The sequence below is a fragment of the Nymphaea colorata genome, chromosome 10 (assembly GCF_008831285.2).
Source record: "Nymphaea colorata isolate Beijing-Zhang1983 chromosome 10, ASM883128v2, whole genome shotgun sequence".
Classification (NCBI taxonomy): Eukaryota; Viridiplantae; Streptophyta; class Magnoliopsida; order Nymphaeales; family Nymphaeaceae; genus Nymphaea; species Nymphaea colorata.
The window spans coordinates 18,439,779-18,461,985 of record NC_045147.1 but is presented as its reverse complement, the minus strand read 5'-3'; the positions used below and the strand labels follow the sequence as shown (position 1 = coordinate 18,461,985).

General features: G+C 38.9%; 2 protein-coding genes across 5 annotated transcripts; both read left to right on the top strand.

Moving 5' to 3' along the window:
- The first annotated feature begins 8,124 nt into the window (after positions 1-8,124).
- On the top strand, positions 8,125-9,560 carry LOC116263009 (auxin-responsive protein IAA31). Its single transcript, XM_031642572.2, has 4 exons — positions 8,125-8,334; positions 8,459-8,658; positions 8,959-9,055; positions 9,148-9,560. The coding sequence occupies exons 1-4, from the start codon at positions 8,174-8,176 to the stop codon at positions 9,212-9,214; spliced, it is 525 nt and encodes a 174-aa protein (XP_031498432.1). The 5' UTR covers positions 8,125-8,173; the 3' UTR covers positions 9,215-9,560.
- Positions 9,561-12,718: 3,158 nt separating this feature from the next.
- Positions 12,719-19,298, top strand: LOC116263374 (chromatin structure-remodeling complex protein BSH). 4 transcript variants are annotated; one of them, XM_031643090.2, is made up of 11 exons: positions 12,719-12,904; positions 13,366-13,454; positions 14,951-15,045; positions 16,702-16,773; positions 16,886-16,933; positions 17,197-17,280; positions 17,542-17,594; positions 17,805-17,893; positions 18,106-18,167; positions 18,815-18,910; positions 19,024-19,298. In XM_031643090.2, exons 1-9 carry the CDS (start codon positions 12,855-12,857, stop codon positions 18,111-18,113), a joined length of 588 nt encoding a protein of 195 aa, XP_031498950.1. In that variant the 5' UTR covers positions 12,719-12,854; the 3' UTR covers positions 18,114-18,167; positions 18,815-18,910; positions 19,024-19,298. The 4 variants fall into 4 exon arrangements, with proteins under 4 accessions (XP_031498950.1, XP_031498948.1, XP_031498949.1 ...); XM_031643088.2 differs by having other exon boundaries at positions 12,720-12,904; positions 18,074-18,167; XM_031643089.2 differs by having other exon boundaries at positions 12,723-12,904; positions 17,556-17,594.
- The last annotated feature ends 2,909 nt before the right edge of the window (positions 19,299-22,207 follow it).

Genomic DNA, 22,207 nt, shown 5'->3' with positions numbered 1-22,207 from the left:
TCTCGTTCTAGGATGAGTTGAAGTTGCCCCGACCTTCAACACTGCTGTTACACTTTACTCTGTGCTCCCGATAAGAAAATTGAACGATTAACGTTGCTAAACTTTAAATATAACCTCTGCAATCTCTTCCAAATCTTGGACCGAAGCATCTTCTTTGTTGATAAAACTACGAGCTCGGAGATACTAGAACATGAGAAATGAAGACACTGGGGATGAAAGTTGCGCGTTTTTCTTTCGTTTCCCTCACGGAACTTCCCGTCCCTCACGGCTTTAATTCCTGCCAATCACGTATTGTATAAGTGTGGCTGGTCGCTTTTCACTTTTGTTTTCACCTTCTCCTTTCACGTGTGTTGAGATCGTCTCCACAGGGGAGCAGGAGAGAGTGGAAAGTGGCTTCTGCCATCTGTTTTGAAGATGGCAGTAAGTTTGTCCTGCCTTTTCGTCGGGAGCTCTCGCAAGAGGAAGTTTCGGATTGAGTTTTGGAATGCTGGAGTGATGCCATAACGGGTATGATTAGAGTCATTTCCAACCAAAACAGGTGGAAGTGGAAGAAGATGCTTATTGCAGGGTCTGAAGTATGTTGCGCATGGATCTAATGTCCATCAAAAGACTTTCTAACCAGATTTTGGTAACTAATGACCTCCCAATCAGGAACGTAAGGATCATTTGGTGGACCTGATGAATTTTAGACATTATGACTATCTTAATATAAATATTTGGTTAAGTGATTGCGTTTTATAATATCATGTCATTTTATATTGTATGAGACAATTTATAATGTATAGATACTTATCCGTAATTATGAATTTTTTTATGGATTGAATCTGTAATTGCTCATAATATAAAAGGGTAGTGATTCATGGGGTCGTGCACGGTTGCTTGAAATATCGCTTTTTAGGGTTGTCTATTACCTATCTGAGAAAACCCGCACGTGTTCCGTACAGTTCCTAGAAGATCCTACTGCGATTTCACCGTCCGGTTGTTTAGATATTCAAGTACGCTTCCGATATAGTTAAAGTATTAATTCAATGATTTAGCATGAACAAGATCATGTTTTAGAGCATCTTCTTTCTGTGTATGCATGTGGAAATCTCTCCATCACATCTTACATGGTTATTCTGGTCAAGCACTCGTGCCTCTTACTATCTTAATATTTTCTGTATATCAATTCCTTTTGGCTGTAGGCCAGACTCTTGCAGTAGCGTTTTTTGAGAGTGAGCTGTTTTGATTTGAAGTTCTTTTAACATTTTTACTACCTTTTGATTGTCTACCCCAGTGCACGTGAAGGCATGTGAACAAATTTTAGCTGCAAATTTCAGCTAACGGGCCATCGTCCATCCATCAACATGCGGTGTCTAACGAAAGCAACCTTTGCTTTGTACTTGAATGCAAACGAACTGAGACTGATTTTTCTGATCTTTCCTTCTACTCTGAAAACTTTTCAGCTGCTCTTTCTTCTATTCCCTCAACCATAAAGAGATTGCAAACTCTACGCTCTCTCCCACAGCTTCTAGAAATCCGGCCCTTCTTACGTCTGTAAACATAGAAATCTGGCCTCTTTTACATCTGTAAAGCTTGTGCCGGAGAGCTGTAAATAGAGGGTTCTGTCTAAAACATTCCTGTTCCGAGCCACTAGATCTTGTCCCCTGCTGTTGACTCCAGTCATTGATTGCATCGCTAGAAATTGCGTTACTTGGCCGGAGCCCTTGGGAATGGAAACGCCCAAGCCACCAACACCATCGAGATGTTCTCCTGAAAGCAAGAAGGGGGCGCGCGTGCTCGCCGATTATGTGTGCAATATTATAATACACTTTAGCTGCTCGTTAGTGTGTACGTGAACAAATTTTTTCCCCTCTTGCAATTCAAAATCGATTGCCGACATGGATCCCCATGCTCAAGAAAGTACGAACAAGTTTTCTCACTCTGCACCTACAATTTTATGAGCTCAAAAACTTTAGCTGCTCGTTTTAAATGCTTATGAAACATAGTCAGCAAGTTGAAAAATTACAACTTTCTTTTGTCAATATATATATATATATATATATATAAAGAGAGAGAGAGAGAGAGAGATCTGTATGTTGGGTTTCATGATTGAGGAAAGGAGATCCGCATCCCAACAGGAAGACATGATTATGACCCTTTCTAGGAGTCCACCAGCATGTGGATCCGCCGCTTCCCTCTACTCATTTCTCTCTCTCTCTTGAATTCTGGAATTGAGACTCACGGGACAGAAATCGAATTACCTGTGAGCTTACTGTTGAAACGAAAAGGAAGAAGGCAAAGGAATGAAACGAAGATAAAGAATGGGACTGGAGAGCCACGAGCAAACCCCTTTTCAAGGGACCAGAGCGTGAAAAAAACGATAAATTTGAGCCACAAACATGTTATGAGTGGCCTTTTTAAGATGTCATGTGCCCCAATGTTGGGTACAGCCTTGATACAATTGTTGGTAAAACCGACCCTTGAACTGTCGCCAGATTCGGTTCTGGAGTGTATCGGTTTTCCGGATTCGGTTTCGATCCGTAATGTTTAAACGTTCTTTGTGTTAAAGAATACTGATATCGACCGATACGGCCTCGCATTGGGTGATATTGGTTCATTTGGTTGGTACGAGTCCGATACCAGCCGATACGGCGTCAGATTGGGTGATACTGGTTGACAATACCGGCCGATACAGCGTCAGATTGGGTGATACTGGTTGATAATACCGGCCGATACTCAGGCTAATGGGGCGAAGGGCCGATATAGCAATGACAATAGTGCCCCCACCATTGATCTCCCCACTCACCAAGAATGAGTGGGAAGCACTAGAGGACATTCTTGAAGTGCACACTAAGTGAAGGAAATTAAGGGATGAAAGGCATGGAAGGGAGATAGATGCTTCATGGGAGGAACATGAAGTGGGCAGCAGCTAGTAGTAATACTTGTTTTGCGTTTCTTAAGGGGTAAGTAAGAAAAGGGGTAGTTGGCAACTGAAAAGTAGAAAGAAGAACATAAAATTAAAGAGGGAGAGAAAGAAAGTGTAGGACCTGGAAGGCAAAGGTGTGGAGGAAAGGGGAGGGAATATTGGTGGTGGGCCTGCAAGTCTGATTGCCTGCCTGCTACCTTTGAAACCCTAATTTAATAGTTTCCTTCTTGTATCAATGATCTAGTTTCACATTCAACCTTATTGTATCAAGCTTGAATTTGAATGTGTGTGAGTGTATGTGTATATATAGGATGCATGTGTGAGAGGTTCGAGCATTTAGACAATCGAAAAAGTTCACTTTCTGTACATATGTGTGTACACACAGTGTATATATATATATATATGTATACATACATATACGCTATCGCATGATTCATTTAAAAAACACTACCTTTCGGGCTTAAAGAACGTGTTTGTCTGTGTATAGAAAAGGCAGAATTAAGAAAAGGTGAAAGTTTGTGAACAATTTGGGTAGGTACGTAGTAATTGTATTTGCAATGCTCATTTTTATGAAAAGCTGTGTGTTGGTACGAGTTTTAAGTCGACAGCAAACTATTAATTTTCAGTAATATTTTGGTCATTTATAATGTTTCAACAACTTTAAGACTAAGCCAAACACTGAATTTTAGAAATTGGGGAAAAAAATTCAAGTCTACTTGTAAATGAATGAACGTAATATCACTTAAGCAAAAAACAATGTCCTAATCTTTTAGCACTGGCTACATTGTGTAACCATTCTATGCTTTAAAATACTTAGGCAACAAAGGATATGATATGGTAATTAGATAAGTTGTTGTTATTCCTGATGAAAAACATATTGCTAATATGTATTTGAAAAATCAAATATCAACTAATACATTGATTTGAAAAAAAATAACTCTCCCATATGGCACATTATATTATATAATAATAAAGCCTAATAATTAGTTTCAAATACAAATGCGGTTCCGCACTTCCACTGAAAAACTTAAGACTTGTAAATGAATACGTGCAATGCAGTATTCTAATAAAATCAATAATAGTTATAATTAATTAATTAATTTGCCAGCTAACAACCACACAAGTTCGTGCGCATGTTCGAGTCATCTGATTATGTTTAATTACCCGTTCGCTTTAATAATAAATATAATAATAATAATGAGAAGTAAAAATGGTAAGGAGGTTGGTGGGCTAAGTGGACGGCTTTTTCCGTTGAAGGGGAGGATGAGTCCGACGCAGCCGCCCGCTTGTCGCCGCTTTTTAGACGCCATGTCCCTATAGTTTAAAGCCCCAAACCGACCATGCAATCCCCCATGACGCCCGCGGCGACAGTGCTTTCCCAACCACCTCCCCTTCTGTCTCCTCTCCCTCTCTAGTCTTTAATTTCTTAAACAGCAAGAGACACCATAATGGCGTCTTCTGCATAAAATAGTGGCCTTCTCGAATTAAAAAGCTGATCTGCTCCCCCAATCTTTCCTGCAACCCCTTCTACCTTCTTCTGCTTTCTTTTCAGGACCCTCCTGACTCCTGTCCCTTTGCGCATCCAGAGCGCCTTCGTGTACCCATGTATGTTCTAAATGACCAGACACACGTCGCTGTTGCCAAAAGTCGCTGCCCCTCCAAAATGGAGCTTCCTTCCACGCATTCTAAATCCTTTACTTGCTTTCTTGTTTGTTGTCAACAAGTTAGATCGAGGAGCATCGGTTTCAATACTTGAGCTGGGGGTATATACATATTAATGTATAAATGCTTATTAGATGAAAACAGAAAAGAGAAGAGACGTAGACACTTGTTCTTGTCTGTAATTTAATTTTTGTCTGTCTGTAATCTCCAGATTCTCCACTAATAGCTGCTCCCTTAACCAAAGTTAAATGTTTAACATACTGTACCCAAGTCTGTGTTGGAGGCACATCTCTGGTTGGAATTTGTGGGTGGCTCTGCTCATATATGAACATCGATGCAGCTTTGAACCTGAAAGCAAGGAGAAGGAAAACTGCGGCTTTCACTGCAATCTCACCCACTTGAAAACAACTTATCGCGTTCTCTCTGCTCAAAAGACTGGCGCATCACATATTTGACGCGGCAATCGTCTCTCTTCCTCAGGAAGTACAATGCATGGGAACTTTATTGATTGAAGAATGATCGGACCGATAGAGTCCTCTCTTTGAGTTTTCAAAAATATTGTTAGGTCTGTGTTTGGGACTAATTCATATCAGGCTAGAGGACATTCTCGCCAATTTGTTAGTAAGGAAAATTAGTAACGCTTGATTGCGCACTGGTTATCAAATTCTTTTCCATCCTGGTATGGTTTTCAAAGAATTCCACTGTTTTAAGCCATTGTCAAGTAATAGACGTTACGCCATTTGTTTGCAAATTGCGAAGCGTAACAACAATCAAATGAAAGAAATATTTGATGCATATGAAGATTCATGCACACCTTAACAAGTAAAAATACTACGAACGAATGATGATCATGAGAAGAACTTTGCTCCTTCTAAGAAAACGGCTGCAAGGATGTGTATTGAAAGGAGTATCAAATGACAGACATAGTAAAAATTAAGAGAAAAAGTAAAAGAAGAGCAAGAATGTGGAGAAGGAAGAAGAGAAAATTATGAGGTATGAACATTGTGGGAGCGAGGAGCTGCCGGCCGGCTAATTAAGGTGGGGCCATGAAATGTGGAATTGGCCGAACCGGGGATCGAGCCGACTGGGTTCGGTGGGGTTTGTCTGCTCAAATCGAGGTGGAGTGCGTGGGTGTGTTGCATGGGGAAAAGGAAAGTGAAGGCAAGGCTGAAGTGCTGGCTGGCTTTTCGGCCCAGAAAGAAGAGGGAAAAAGAGAAGAGGTGGAGGCAAGAAAGACCCGGAAATGGCACAGACAGCTGCAATGTCGGCAGCTGTTGCCGAGGGCGGTGGGATTCCCTCATTTTCGCCGCCTTTGTGGCAGCTCTGACTAAAATTAAATTCTACCTTCTCCCTCTGTCTCTTGAATTGCAATGTTATTAATCTTTACTGTGTCAAGGTCGACATGTCTTATGGCTTCAAAATCTTTCATTTATGAAAGTTTGAATTAACCTTCGTTAAATGTGCTGCTATTTTTAGATCTATCTAATTAGAAATGCTCGATGCATTTGATGCATTGTATTGGATAGATGTGATTAAACTCTGCATTGTATTGGGTAGGTGTGATTAAACTCTTTACTCAGTGTAGTGTATCACACTGTATTGTGAGTGCATTGTATTAGGTAGGTGTGATTAAACTCTCTACCGCTACCGCTGTAGTGTATCACACTGTACTGTGAGTTAGAATGATCACTACTGGGACCTCAATGAAAAGCACGGAGACAGGAGCTAATCTCCCAAAACAGCTTGTATTGGAATGTTCAAGCGAATGAACAATACTGGAATATATTACATAGTTATATTGTATCTTATATTGCACTTTTGAATTATACAAATCCAGTCCAACTAGCGAATACAGAAAAATTATGCAAATGTATGTGCAAAATTCTTTCCATACGCACATATATACATAAAGGAAAAGATTAGTTCCGTGTCCTTGAACAATGAATATTACATCAATTCTTCTAGTTGAATCATACAATGTAACGACATAAAGTTTGGTTATTACCATGGAACTGTATTACTGTAGCAAAAATTTGTGCAAACATACAGTATTATAATATCTTCTGACTCGGTCCATTACTAATGGATGTTCTCGACGTGTTCGGTTCTGACCCAGTCCGTTGCTTCATGGATATGTATCTTCAGCACTTCCTATTTGCCGACAAGAAACTTACACTATGCTTTAGAAGTAGTCAAAGTTGTGCATTTATTCAATTGACTAGCATGACTCTGACTGGACTTTTGCTAGTCAATGTCCTAAGTCTGCCTACTTAATTTTCAAAGGTCAAGATTATACTGTGTCACATGGACACCTCAATATTCTTGGTACAAGTTTGAGGCAAGCTGAGTATTCTTGAACTTGCCGAGTCCTGTCAGGTTCAACTCGAGTGAAAACCGAGCTTGACCATGAGGTTGCACTCCTTGAGCCAGCTCCTGGCCTGTTCGAACTTAGCCCAGCCACATATTTGTTTTTAGATATGCAAAGTGCAAATATATATGAGAGAAAACAAGTAACTACCAGACTCTCATGTGCTAGACTTTGAAGAAAATATGAAAAGATGTAAATATGAAAGTCAAGTTGTTTTAAATAACATCTCAATGAAGAGAGAGAAAAAAAAAAGATGAAAAAAAAATGAGTTTCCTTAAACCAATTCAAAAAAACAACTTGATTTCTATATTTGCTACTTAATCTCCACTGTACATCTTCCTAAAATTGGCGGTCCAAAAGATTTGCATCAAATCAAACTCAGTGTATGAAGATATAATAGCTACATGTTTTCCCTAGTTTTTAACCAAAAACTTTTTTCGAATGAAAATCAAACATGCACCCTTTGACTCAAAACATTCTACACGATACCATACACACATTCATTGTGCTATCTTAATTAAGTTTTGAAGAAGGCGAACTTGCCTGATTTACCGTTTTAAATCAATGGCGACATGACCCACTTCATGCGTTAAGCAACGACGCTTATTCTGCTAAAAATGCGCACTCTTCTAGCTAGCTTTGTGGAGGTAAGTTTAGTGAAAGAAACAAAAAAGCTTACTTCCCAACACTCATTAACGTCATTTTTTGGTTAGAAGGCTAGCCAAAGATGAGCTTGTTTGTCTTACAATCCACTCGAATATGGACAAAGGCTGTTGGTCCTTGGTCTCCTCGTTTATGTATTCCATATAAGTGTAAATAATTTATATTGGACATTATATTATTCGATAACTTAGAAAATTAGAACTAGTAGGAATGAATGAGACAAACTTGCCAAAATCATTCTCCATGTATCAATCACTTCATACATAATATATAAAAATAACTCAAGTTTTCTTGACGAAGCAGCTCGTGCTCGAGAGGAGAAAAGCGTGTCCCGTGTCAAGCTCGGCCGTCGCTGCGACAGACTGTGAAAACAAGAGCCTCCTTAAGTCAAGCTACGTCACATCCACCACGTAAGCATGTCGGCCACCATCGCGACAGTTCAAACGTACCCAAGAGTCGTTTGGCGACCTCTTTCTATATATTCTGTCTTTCTCTCTCTCTCGCTATTTATTGATCCGTGAAACCTCCTCCAGTCCGCCTCTCCACCGATCTTCTTCCTCTCAGCGCCGCCGATGGATGCCGACGCTTGCGACTCCTCTTGCTCAAGCAGCAGCTACGCCTCCCACTCCTCTTCGGCGTCCTCCCTCGCTCACCACCACGGCGATCTGAGCACAGAGCTGAGCTTAGGTCTCAGCGTCTCGACCTCTAAATCGCAGCTTTCGTCCGCAGCAAGGTGCGGCTCTGATTAATTTTATTGCTCTAATGTGTCACAGTCCTCCCGTTGCGAATTCGTTCACGCAAGTTTTTTTTTTCCTTTCCCTTGATGCCGCCATTCTTTCTTCACGTGGTGCTTGCAGGGACCAACTCTCCGGTTGGCCGCCGATCAGATCCCACCTTCGCAGCCAGATTACGGCGCGGCGCCGGAATCCGGCCACTTTCTTCGTCAAGGTCTACAAGGAGGGAGTCCCAATCGGCCGTAAACTCGACTTGCTCACGTTTGACGATTACGGTGGACTGATAAGAGCCCTCGGAGATATGTTCAAGACTAGCATTTTCGGTAAATCTCTCTCTCCCTCTCTTTCTCTCTAAGCTGTTAAACATATATGTAAAAAGATCATTTATCGTATGATCAGAAACTTAACTTGCTGATTTTCACCGGAACTGTGCAATTCTCATAACAAAAGGTGATCTCCATTAGATCTCCAATACCTTTCATATAATTCTTCTTCTTTAGAACTGCTGAGAGGAAGCTGTTTTTTCTATTATATCCTATCTTCATCTACCTTCTATGCACAAGGAAGCGTACCCCGCGTTATTCTAATATTGTTGGCTTTTTTCTCCTGTGAATTTGCTTTAGATCATGATATCTCAGGCGAATGTTCAAAAGGGATGTATGTATTAACCTATGAAGATAAAGAAGGAGATTGGATGATGGTGGGAGATGTCCCTTGGGAGTAAGTGACCATATACGCTTCTGCGTTTCTTTGCCTACAGTTTGAAATTTCTCGACGGAACCCACATTTATCTTTTCCTCTTTTCCTTGCAGGATTTTTCTTACTACTGTAAAGAGGTTGAAGATCACAAGGGCAGCCGTGAATATTTATAAATATTAATCTCTCTCTCTTCCTTCCACACATTCTCTCTCTCCACAGTTTTGTTCGGTAGGCAGCCAAAAGAAGAGAAGCTTAGACGTAAATATCAAGATAAAGTTTCATGTACAGCTTTAATTAGTACAAAGGAATATGAAATTTGAATAATGTTATACTTTGATATTTTTAAATAACTCAAAAGTGTTGTTGTTGGGATGTGACATGCCTCGTGTCTTGCTTCCGATGCAACTTTGTCACCACCACCATCTTCTTCCCTGCATCGAATGACGTGCATCTGAAGGCAGGAGTGCTTTGCTGTATACCCAAATCTGGAATGGGCGGCAAAGCATGTCTTTCTTTGATGTGTTTGGTTGTGGTCCTCTCTGATGTCATTGTTGCCAGAATAAACTATTGCGTATTAAAACTCAACCATGTTCATACTAATGCCATTACCAGCAGATTAACTTTAACTTCATTTTAAAGCAAAAAAAGAGAGAGATGGGGCAGTTGGGGCCATGAATCTCTTCCCAACCGCCTCGGTAGGTGGCCGGCTTGTTTATTGGAAGAAAATTTATCAGAGTGGTGTGTGAGTGCGGGCACGAAGATTTAACACTTTGACAGGAACGCCACTAATTATGATCAGTTGTTGCTATCAGAGTCTTAATCAACTAATCAAATATGCTTGCCGTTTTCTCTGTGAAAAAAAGATGCGCATTTGTAAACCAAATACCCCTTCCTCCATTCCATATATGATTCTTCTTGATCCTCAGATTCGTGTCACTTGTGGATGCAATCTACGTGAATCCAGATCCGACCAGCAGAATGAAAGCAGCTTTGTCTGATCATGGGAACATGTTCCAGTCTGCTACCATTGATGCTTGAGTTTGGGACTCACTCGACGGGACATCCATATGAATATGACCTCAATGTTGTTACACTGCACAATCGACTACTTTTTCAACCCTGCATGAACAGATAGAGATGAAAGCAACACAAATTAGTTTCGTCATGTTTTGGCGCAGAGTCCTCATGCAGTTAACAAATAAAAAGACAACTATTAAAGGGCATTTAATAATCTTCTTAAAACACATGTTTCAGGAACCGATATTCTTGTAGCAGGAAATATAACATGGTTATCGATATTGTTCATTGATTCAACAATTAAGCGGTGAGCATATCACACTATTTTCCTACAACAAACAACAATATTCTTATTATTGAAAGGCCTCTTTTTCTGTTGGATATACAGACTGAAAGATATTATCACAGCCCTAATGTTGAAGTTTTGACCTCCTTCAACCTAATGAAGAACTTTAGTTCTGACCAAGTTGTTTGGCAGTAGAGACATCTTTTGAGTGTTTCATAAATTTGCCGTAAAGATTATGCTACATGCATGAAATATTAATTCTAATATTTTATGAGTCAACCTCAATTTTTGAGGCAGATTCATAAGATTTACACGATGTCCCTAGTGTCTAACGACGACTTAAGATTGCAACTCGATCAAAGTGTTGTCTATTTTGGTTGTGAAGGATTTGCTTTGGAGCCATTATTTCTTCCATAGTTTAGGGTTTCCTCTATGCAGATCTGACTTGATTCCCTCCCTTGTATGGCCTCTCGACTGCTAGCTTTTGCCTGGCAAAGAAGATTACTCATCTCAATTATCAAACTCTGAACCTCCCACATGTGAACAACTCACTATCCCCGGCAGATCCTTTAGATTGTCAGAAAACTGCTATTTCAGGAACTGCTGTTTTACATACATAATTCAAATATTAGGGAATTCATTATGCATTCAAGTGAGAATAGATTATTTTACCAATCCAATTTTCGAGAATGAATAAACCAAGTTAAGATCTAGGAGAGGTGCCAATTCCTCCCAGGAAGAACGATGTGAATGGACCAGTGGTTAGGGATCCAGCTTTGTCAATCTAAGCTGTGGTCGGTTTGGTCATTTTAACTATGTTTTAGACAAGAGATACAAAAACTGCTGATGCGTTTAGTTAGCTGTAAAATGTTCCAAAAAGCAGCAAAAGCAAAACTTTCGGTGTGTTGAGTAATGGTCAAGGAAATAGCTAGTAGGGCACGCAAGTACTGATATTTGCGATGCATGCAACCGCCGGTACTTCCTGCGAGCTGTAAAGAAGAAAAGGCGATAGAAAAAGAAAGTCGCCCTTGATTTCAGCACATTATTGTAAAAGGTCGAGAGAAGTAGAAATGTCATCCAAAATAGCTGGATCAATGTTTAATAAAAAAGATCCAGACCTGAATTGTAGGGCTCCATGTTGGGTTGGGTAGCGCAACTGGTCGGGTTGAGTGGCCTGTTATATCCACGTCCTTAGTTCGGTTCCTAAAAGGTGCTATCTTGATGGTGTTGAGAAGTATTGTTGATTTTGAGATTTAAAGTATCATTATATGAAGCTAAGCAGACTAAGTTCTTGTCTCCCTTCTCTCAACACCCTCCTTTCACACACAGGACAATGGTGTAAAACTAGTGTATAAGCTGATATGCGTTGAAAACTTCACAACACTCTTGGTACCTGTCCTGAACCCAGGGAGTAAGGGGCTTTAGCACCATCGAGTACTTCTTTTTTAGCTCACCTGAAATATAACACAATTTATGAGTACAGAATATATATATATATATATATATATATATATAGAATAGTCCACAAAAGTTCTTGAAATTAAAGAAAATGTACGCAACTTTAGTTTGCACGTAAAGAGATGGCTTCTTGTCATTCGCTCGCTTACCTTGATCAGCACCATCGAGTCCATGGTGGGATCTACTTTCAAGTACTCAAATAAACCTCACTACACGGTTGGGAAAACATAGGATCTATAGCAAATTAAAACATGCACATCACATTTAAATCCAACAACTAAAGAATGAATACGCTCATTTTTAAGAAAAATGCTTAAATATGTATTTTAATAATACAACGTTTTTTTAAACAAATGTCCTCTAACAGTTCTCGAATTGTACTCTCACCTAAGTTACAACATGAAAGGGCTACATATGACGATAAAATGTGATATGAAAAGCTGCAGGGCCTTTGTTTTTTGGACAACGTAAAATGACACTTTCATAAACCTGGTTTTCATAAAAGTTGGGTTTGTTACAACCTGGTTTTTTAATGAGTTTTCAAAACCTGGTTGGCCTGTTTGGATGACAAAGCAAAATTCATGTTTTCACTTTTCAAAACCTGATTTTTGTTTGGATGATAAAAACTGAATTTTTGAAGATACTTGTAAAAAAAGGTTTTATATATATATATATATATACATAATATGTGTGTGTGTAAACCAAGCTTTTTAAGTGGTTTTTAAAAATTGGTTTTTGTGTTTGGGTAAGACACTGAAAAAACAGTTTTTTGTGAATTCACTCCATTTGTAAAACCAGTTTTTGTGAAAAATGGGTTTTGGTCAAAGTCATTTTTCATGTTATCCAAACACACCCAAAACCAGGTTTTGCCTCAAGAACCTCGTTTTAATTTATCATCCAAACGCTCGAAAGTCCTGTAGTGGTCCGGAGAGCGACGAAAATCGCGAACTTACTTAGAACCGGTGCCTTGTTAGTCCCCAACCTTTTGAAATCACAAACGCCAAACCATTTCCTCCCTGAACTGAACCCCTGCGCGCGAAGAAGCAACGGCGGGCGACCATGAAGACTTTTCCGGCGGGCGCCCCGAAATTGGCGACGAAATTTCGAATGTAAATTCGTATCTTCCTTCTATGGTGTAGCATTTTCCCTCGGTCTTGTGTTCGTCAGCCACGCATATGAACAATACCGGCAGGTCGGACCCTAGGCATATCTCCTTTCAGTCAACCGTTCTCCTGAAACGAGCAGCGTCTTGTCAAATCGTTCTGGGGTTGATCGTGTTGCTATTTTGATGGTTGGATTGAAACCTAACTCCATGATTATTGCCTTCTGTGGTGGACTAATCCGTCGTGGTGGCTCCCCATTCGAGCACCTTGCGCTTCTATTAGAGAGCAGAGGCTTTGTCGCGTTAGGGCTTGTGATTCTCTTTTGCTTTCCCCTTCTGGCCTGTTATATCGTAAAGTTTATCTGTTATTTTGTTTTTTTCATGCTTTAGCAGTTAGCTCTTGCTAGAGTAGGCCGTTACTTCAGGAAACCTTGCGTTTGTGGTTAAGAAACTCTGTCTTGAATACAGGCCGACGTCGGAGAATTTGGTTCCCATTCGTGTTGATGTTGAAGTAGAGGGACAGCGTTTCAAGGATACGTTTACATGGAACCCTACGGGTATGTGCAGAATTGGGTATTCATAGATTAATTGGGTTGTGCTGCTTGGTAGTTGTATTTCTTAATGGTACTTAGTTTCAGCTTAAATTCCCGTTTTTTTAATGCTTTTCTCTTATTTATCTTTGGAATGCTAACACCTATCAGTTTATGTCGATTTCTTTCTGAAAGAAGATGGATTATCTAACTTCTATTGAGTTGGTGAGAGATGAAGTTAGAAACACCTGAATAATTCTGTTATATAAGTTGTTTTCGTCGAATTTACTCTGTATCAGCAACTGTTTGTGAAAAATGAAGCACTGCAGCTTACATTAAAGCCAGAATGGTACTCATGTTGAATGGAATCACTTGAGAATTGGATACTTAGGCTTTAGTAAAAGGTTTTATTGTAGCCTTCCTTACCCTCAAAGTCTTGGAAATATCCCATGTTCTGTTGCCTCTCAATTTGGGAGAGGAAGACAAGTCAAAAAAAAGAAAACAAGCGACCAATGCCTCTTGAATCTGGACCTAGCTCCACAGGCCATGTATAGAAACCACTTCACTCTAGGGTGGCCAACATTGCCCCACAACCATTCCCTCCAAACCTGTACAGCAGCTTTATGACGTATTAAGTTCCAAATATCAGCTTTCCTCATGGACGACACCTCACTCCCATCCCACATGAGAGTATCCAGGAGGCTGGAACTGGAAGGGGAGCATAATTGCAATCTGTTGCCAATGAAGTTAGACAAATCCTCATTGAAACCATACCAATTGGGAAGCCGCCGCATATCCAGAATCGTTACTTTAGGGTCCTGGAATACTAGGAGCTGGAGGTAAGCTTCGATTGCATGTAGTGGAACACCTCCCCCGCACCTGTCCAGCCAAAACAGGGTTTTTCCTATCATTAAGTCAAACGATTTGAAAATGAGACCTCTGTGAGGTACCCTCAGTCAAACCTTCTGGGTTGAAGTATCCACTGGTTCCGCATGTACACTTGCTTCCAAGAGATCTTGTTTGCCATAGATTTCAACTGGGACGATATACCTTGTTACATTCTGATTCTAGTGATGGAAGAACTTCTCTGGTCCCTGGGTGAACCCACAGAGATGTGTTAGGCTCTCATGGCTTGACTAAATTTATTTGTTTGAGACCTTTAAGCATCTACTGTAAACATCATAGTAAATTTAGATGCACCAAGAAATGATGGATCTATTTAAAATTTAGAACAAACCCCAAGAGGCCTTGAGTGAGGCCTCTTTTCCTTTACTTTTCCTCATTGTACCAGGAGCTTAGCACATACTTGTAGATTGAAAATGCTTACAGTCAGTAAGCACATAACCTGGCCCCTTTCTTAATGGTTAAGTGAGATTCTTATGTAACTTTTTCTAAAGTTTACTACATTAACTATAAAATCATAGTTGCTTGTCTCTTTCATAAAGCCAGTGCCACGTATTCTGAATTTGGTGCACTCATGTCAAAGATTTAATCATGTTTTTGTGTGCTTATGTTTTATGCAGACCCAGACTCAGAAGTGGTGGTGTTTGCAAGGCGGACAGTTAAGGATTTGAAATTGCCGCCAGCTTTTATTACACCTATTGCACAATCTATTCAAGTAGGTCAAGGATGTATAACATGCTTGGATGCTAGTCACTCTTCTCCCTTTTGTTTTATTTCAATAATTTTATAAGTTAGTTCTTTGTGTGTTTCTTTACATTCTTATTGACTATAAAAAATGGTCATTTTGTTTAATTGGATTCAACAAGTAAAAGACTGAGCAGTCATCTTTCTTTTATCTCGAAAAACTGTCGAATGAAAATGTTCATTTGCCATCTCAGGTCAAGGCAATTGCATCTGGACACCAATAGAGGATATTTTATGAATGAAGTATATGGTTATTCAGTTGGTCATAATGGACATTTGTTTCTTCCTTTTTCTAAATTGTGCGTTGACAATACATTATGTGGATAAACATGATCTTCTAATGGTTTTCAATTAATTGCAGCTTTAAGTTGGGATGTTTAATAATTTTAGTTTCTGATGCGTGTAAAATTATAACTACCACATGGATGGGTTAAGTTTATATGTATTATTGAACTTCACAATAAATAGTACAATTGGTAACATAGTGATGTTCATAAGTTCTTAGACTTACCTGAATATATGGACTTGCGTAATGCATCGACCCTTATATAATGAAATGATAACCCCAAAGCATCATATACTTTTCTGAATTACTAAGCATGTCACGGTTAATGGAAAGTGCAACTCTCTCCACCTTTCAATTTGTATGCATGGTGTTCCCTTCGTTTTTCCTCTCTGGCTCTTTAAGCGTAATGTTATGGCAGGGCAATCGTCTGTTTGTACACATAGAGATGCCTTATGGTTTCCTCTATGTGCCCTCTCATTGTAATGGCATGGCCAGAAATTGCCACTGGTCTGTGTGTATGCATGGACGCCCGTTATTGTTTTCTTTGTGTGCTTCCAATGGTACTGTCCTAACAGGAAAATGACAATGCTGCTGTCGACTGGTTTGATCTGCAAATGTTTGGCAAGCGTTCTTATTTCTGAAGGAAATAGATGGTTGTTTGATGGTGGTCTTAGTAAACCAAAGTTAGTGAATGCTTTTATTTATATGTTTTATTCTTTATGGGTCATGAGATGGAGAAACCTTATGGATGCGAGCCTGGATTACATTAGTAACCCAGTATTGTGCACTTGCTGACTTTCGGTATACTTTTGGACATTGTCATAAAAAACGCGTCTTATTCAAAAAAGATGTGTATAATATGCCAAAACACAGTCAGCCGTATAAAAGGTAAAAAAGCTGTATAAAAGGTAAAAAAACACGTTTTTTTTTTAAACGTGAAAAACCACGAATATGCGTATTATACACGGTTTTTCACATTTTTGCATTTTTTAATATTTTATATTTTTTTATAATTTTCAGGATGTATTAAATGCTTTAAATTTTTTAAAAATTTGTTGAGATTTTCCCGAGATATACAACTTTGCCATATTATACCCGAGAAATTCCTCGCCGTATAATACTCGTACATGTAACTTGTAAGAATGTTGCTCTTTATTGCTATATATAATTTATATGATTGCATGTTTATACGGTATCTACTTAATTAACTGTGATTTGTTCATGCTAGTCTTATAACATGAGCCATCCTTTTTGTTGAGAAAATATGTCTTATGCATATGCTTGTTAGTCAGCAGGCTCCAACAGAATGACTAGACTGACAACTACATGTGCTGCTTTCAGTCACAGCTAACAGAGTTTCGATCATATGAAGGACAGGAAATGAGCACAGGTGAAAAGGTCTTGCCACTCAAGGTAAAAAGTTTTCTGAAATCTTCTCTTTATGCCTTGGCCTTTTCTATATAATTTGAATCCCCCCTACTTCGTTTCTTTCTTCCTCTGAATTTGGAAGTGGTTTTTACTGCAGCTTGATCTTCGTGTAAATAACACAGTCATACGTGATCAATTTCTCTGGGTAAGAAATTCAACACCCAAGTGATCAGAGAAAATACATTTCTAAAGTGTTCACGTTCTCATTTGGTTAAATTTTTGAGCCTTGTCCAAGAATGAATAGTGGACTAGCTCAACAATGTAACTACAAGATCCTCAATGCAGCAGAGGAAGCTGTTCACTCTGAATGTATCTTGCGGGAGTTTGGATTATTTAACTTGCATCTGCTGTTTGCTCATTCTGAAGATCTTTCTTAGTTTTATTTGTGACACTTTTTGCAAAATTCAGGATATTAACAATTTTGAAAGCGATCCTGAAGAGTTTGCAAGGATATTTTGCAAGGAATTGGACATCGGAGACCCTGAAGTTGGAGTAAGAATTGTTTTATAGCTTTAAGTTGGACCTTTACTTGTGCTCTGTTGCTTATGTTTTGTTTTTCTTGGATTGAGAAGTGATATGTTCAGACTTCTCTATTTAGGCCCTTCTGCTACTTATTATCATATAAGCAGTTGGAGAAATGATCTAAAATTCTCTCAAAAGTGTTTTTCAGTTTATTTTGAATCTTAAAAAATTGAACATTTTTGAGACTGAATTGTTTTTGCTACATTTCTTCATCATCTCTGACTGTCTAAGGATGCATGGTGCAGCCCGCTATTGCAGTTGCCATCAGGCAGCAACTTTACGAGGTCAGTTTGTTGACCTTTTCTTCGAAGAATCTGCTTTCTCTGCCACCATTTGTCCTTTCCTACCTGTTTCATTTTGTCATTGATGTGCTTGTAAATCTGCATACTTATTATTTCTGTATGTCTTTCGCATTTTGCTTTTTGTTAATGTTGGTATTAATTGGTGCAAACAAGTCCATCTGTTTATGATCTTGTGAATACATGATTTTGTAGGTTGCAACTCAAAGTGTTACTTCTGCAAGAGAGACAAGAGTTGGCAAAAAAGGTCGTCGGGAGAGAGGAATTGAACATGTTTCTGCTAGGTAGTGTGGCTTATCTTCAATCTTTAAAACAGAAGTTAGATTTGTATTGAAAGAAAGAATGTGAAATTGTGAATACTTGGAGAAACAGTGAAAGGCCACATATTCAATCTTCCTATCGTGTTTCTACTTTGCAGTTAATTTTGAACACTCTAATGGATACCTCTTATGCTTTGCTTCTAGATGGTTATTCTGATGCATATGGATCTCTGCAGTAAGCTAGGGGTTCTGCTTTCGACTTGGTGAAGTTGTTTGGAACTAAGTCTACTGTTACCAGGTAGGTTCTTAGTTTGAGGGTTTGAGCTCTAGATATTAGGCAATGGCAGCATTGGTCATTGCTGCAGATGCTAAAAAATCTGTTTCATTCTCTTTTCTTGTATGTGCTGAATTCACTATTAAGTTGATACGTATGACCTTATTAATTGCAACAAGTTCTGTGGTCCACTGAAATCTGATTGATGGTATGGATATCTAATTTTGTGAAAATTTTGCCAAAGTATTGGTAAAGAGAAAATAGCAGACTATGGACATCTTAAACCTTGAACCTGTTGCCTGATGTTTTTGAACAAGAAAAGACAAAAGGAAAATAGTATGCATGGGATAATGGATATCATGACTGGACAATCTTATGTTGACAGATTTAACCAGGTAATTAGGTTGGTTACCTGCAATAATAGTGGAGACTGGCACTGCAGGTAGCTTTACTAGTTTATGTAACTTGGCAAAAATGCTCTAGTTTTTGGTAACCTCTCGTTTTGGGTATTTTTATGGAATTTAGTTATGTACACTCATGTGGAAAAGCGGATTCATATACTTGAAGCATTATGAATTTTTTTGCATGTGTATTCTGATTGATTTTTCAATCTGTTATTATTGATGACCTGCTTGTCTGTGCATTATGTTTTTGTAAACCCCTGGGGACAGAAAAAGGAAGGAGTGGGATTTATATGAGCCTATTATTGATATCCTCTCAGCTGAAGAAGTAGAAGCTTTGGATGCAAAGGAAGAGAGATATGCTCGGTAAGTATTTCCACTCCGAATGCATCATGGTATAGTTTGATGCACAAAGTGCTTATAGATGGATCTGATAATTCATCGACTGCACTGGTAAAAGTTTATTTTGCCTTTTGTAGGTTAAAGAAAAGACCTGATGACTAATAATTGCTCTGCCGTTCCTATTCCAATTGATGACTGCCTGCTGAGGAATTTGTACAACTGATGGCGAAGATCCATAACCCATCAGCTGAAGCTACTTACAGTTACTCATTCTTATGACGTATGGTTTGCCCATTCAAGAAATTTTATTCTAGTTTGTTCTTTTATGCATATTTTCTCACATGCATAGTAATAGTTTCCATTTGAGAATTCAATATTACTATAACTTTCATGGCATTTTCTTGTTTAACCACGTGGCACTTGCGCAATTAAAGTGAATGCGACTTGTGAAGGAGCCGTGTCTGTCATTCTTGGCCTTATCCCCTTGGCAAACAAATACTATAGTTAATTGTGTAATGAAGGCTAGCTACCTACCTAGACTTTGACTTTGAAACCAGAATGGCCTCGTGTATGGTCAAACTTTATCAGTTCATGGCATTTTATTTTCTTTTAACCACGCGGCACTTGCACAATTAAAGTGAATGCGACTTGTGAGGGTGCCATGCCTATCATTCTTGGCCTTATGCCCTTGGCAAACAAATTCTATTGTTCGTTGTGTAATGAAGGCTAGTTGTCTGCGTAGATTTTGAAACCAGAAATGCCTCGTGTATGGTCAAAATTTACCTTCAGTATGCTGTATGCTGCATATAGTTACACCAGAAACTGTGGTTGTTCCATGTCGGCGTCGCTTCGGATAATTTCAAGTCTCGGCTACTTAATGGCAGGATGTGCTAATCCAAGGATCGAGTTTCTCTTAACACTAAAGTACCTCTACCATCTCCATTTTCTTTTTTCTGTGGGAAACCATGGTCAGCCCTGACATGATTTAGACGTACAGGTGCCCCATTGATCTTGTTTTTGTTGTGCTGTTAGTGGTGTAAGTTGCTGGACCGGGGTATCTTGGTCCTAATTAGCTCTGAATCCTGAGGGCGGGGAGAAGGGGGCATTAGCTTCGCCAGTCGCCTACCTCTTATCATTATGATGATTATTATTGTTGTCAATTATTATCATTATTGTGTCTTTTTTGTGTTGGTGGGCAATGAGAGTTTTGTCTGCTCTAATAAAAAAAGGTTTGTGTCCTAACAAGAATGTGGGTAGGATCAAACTTGGACATTCCAGCATGGAATCCTCTTTTGAACGTGTCATAGTATAAGAACTTTGAGATTAGCAGAAAGGTTGGTCTATATTTTGGAGATTTAAGTTAAAAAGACGACTCTTGCCTCTTAACTCAATGAAGTGTTTGTATCTATCCTCATTTCTTTTAAGCAAATTAGTAACACGTTTTCTCTTTAGGGTTTCTAGGGAATGTTCCCTGCCTTATGAATCCTAGAGCAGAACTTCCTTTATACCGTGTATTTCTGCAATTCATACAATACGTTTGGTTAGGTAAGGCCACGGACCTCAAATTAATTAAAAATGTCGGGAGTTGACAAATAGGCCCACTGAAAATGTTAGACTTGAAATACATTATAGGGCGACATTTTACAAGACTAATCGCAGAGATGATATTCACATGGAAATCTGTAAGAATCAAAACAAAAACATGTTTTTTAAACTGTATGGTAAGATTTTGAAAAGGTGACAATTGCTAACAATCATGTAAAAATTCTGGTGCGTATTTCATTGAAAAACACCACGTATTTGGTTCTCAAGGCTTCTTAACAGAGACATCGCATTTTGAAAGAGAACAAAGCGTGAGTTTCACCTAGGAAGCTACGGTCTATAAGGCTTCCAGGTATCCTTAAGAATGACGAGACAAGAGTCAACTGTAATGGCCCCTTTTTGCTCTCTACATACACAAATCATTTTTGATAAATAACAGGTAGGGGGCCTACCACCAAGAAGCCTTTGTCCGGAACTGTAATGGCCCTTCTTGTTATCTAAGCCAAAATAACTTTAGCACCTTTTAATAAAATAGTGATATTCACTCACAGTTCAGAAGTTCGGTTGCCATTTGCAGAACTCCATATGTTGTTTGTTGTTTTGGCAATAAGAACATTATGTGAGTTTTACATGGATCTATGATAAAGATTGGGACCGATTCATGAAACACTTACTTTGTTTAAGTGTTCCATGAATCTGCCAATCTTTATAATAGACTCATGGAACACTCAAACGGTTCTTGAGGTAACTAAAGGCCTTGATTAAGGGGCTGTAGCCCCTCTAAACATATTGTGAAGACAAATTCCATAATGGAAAGAAGAACCTTTCGAATTTGCCGGGTTTGAAGTTAAATAAACTTATGCATCGTTGTTAGTTTAGGTGAATAAGTGACTCCATCTGACCCCCTTGTGTACGTTGTAACTAGATCTTGGTAACTGATTTGAACCCATCCATTTTATTATCGTTCTGGATTTGGATCGACATATCTTACAAATTAAAGAGCGCTGTGCCTCCTATCTATTTGACAAACAACCAAACCCAATTGACCAAACTCTAGACCCAAGAAAATGGGGCCGGTGGGCCAAAGGATTACGTTAATTTTCATATACAAACCGTATCGAGCAGAATTTGGAAAGGAAAATCTTACTTTAAGAACTGACAAGGTATTTCGTTTCTCGAAATGATCAAATTTTAAGAAATTATAATTGTTAAACAGACAGCGCATATATTACAATTACTATCACAATCAAATGGAGTCGTTCATTTTTTGGATATTAAAAAACACATGAGGGTCTCAAATTTACCAAGGAGACGTACATGCTCTAAGCTTTTGGACTGGCCGCGACAATTTGCGGCATATGCAGCTTTTCTACTAAGTTTGATTCTATGTAATTGGGTCTGAATATTAATTCAAAAGCGAAGATTTTTGAATAGTTTCTCGACTGTAAACTCAGATAATAGTGGCATAAGATCAACACTTGAAACAAAAACAACAATCCCCACTATTTCAACTTTGCCTTGATTCCATAGTGGCTAGAATATTGATCAGTGGGTTGGATGCGGGCGATTGCCGACCATGGAACCATTCTCCTATTACAAAGAAAAAAAGAAAAAAACAGAAAGCCTTAGAACAAAAAAAGAAAAAGGCAGGAACAGAGAACGTCACATCCCTGCACAAAAAGACCAAAAAAAAAAAAAAGTTGAAAAGTTTAATTAAAAGGGACCTTATGTGCTTACCTGAAAAGTGCCACTGGAGGAGGAGAAATGGGCGACACAGTA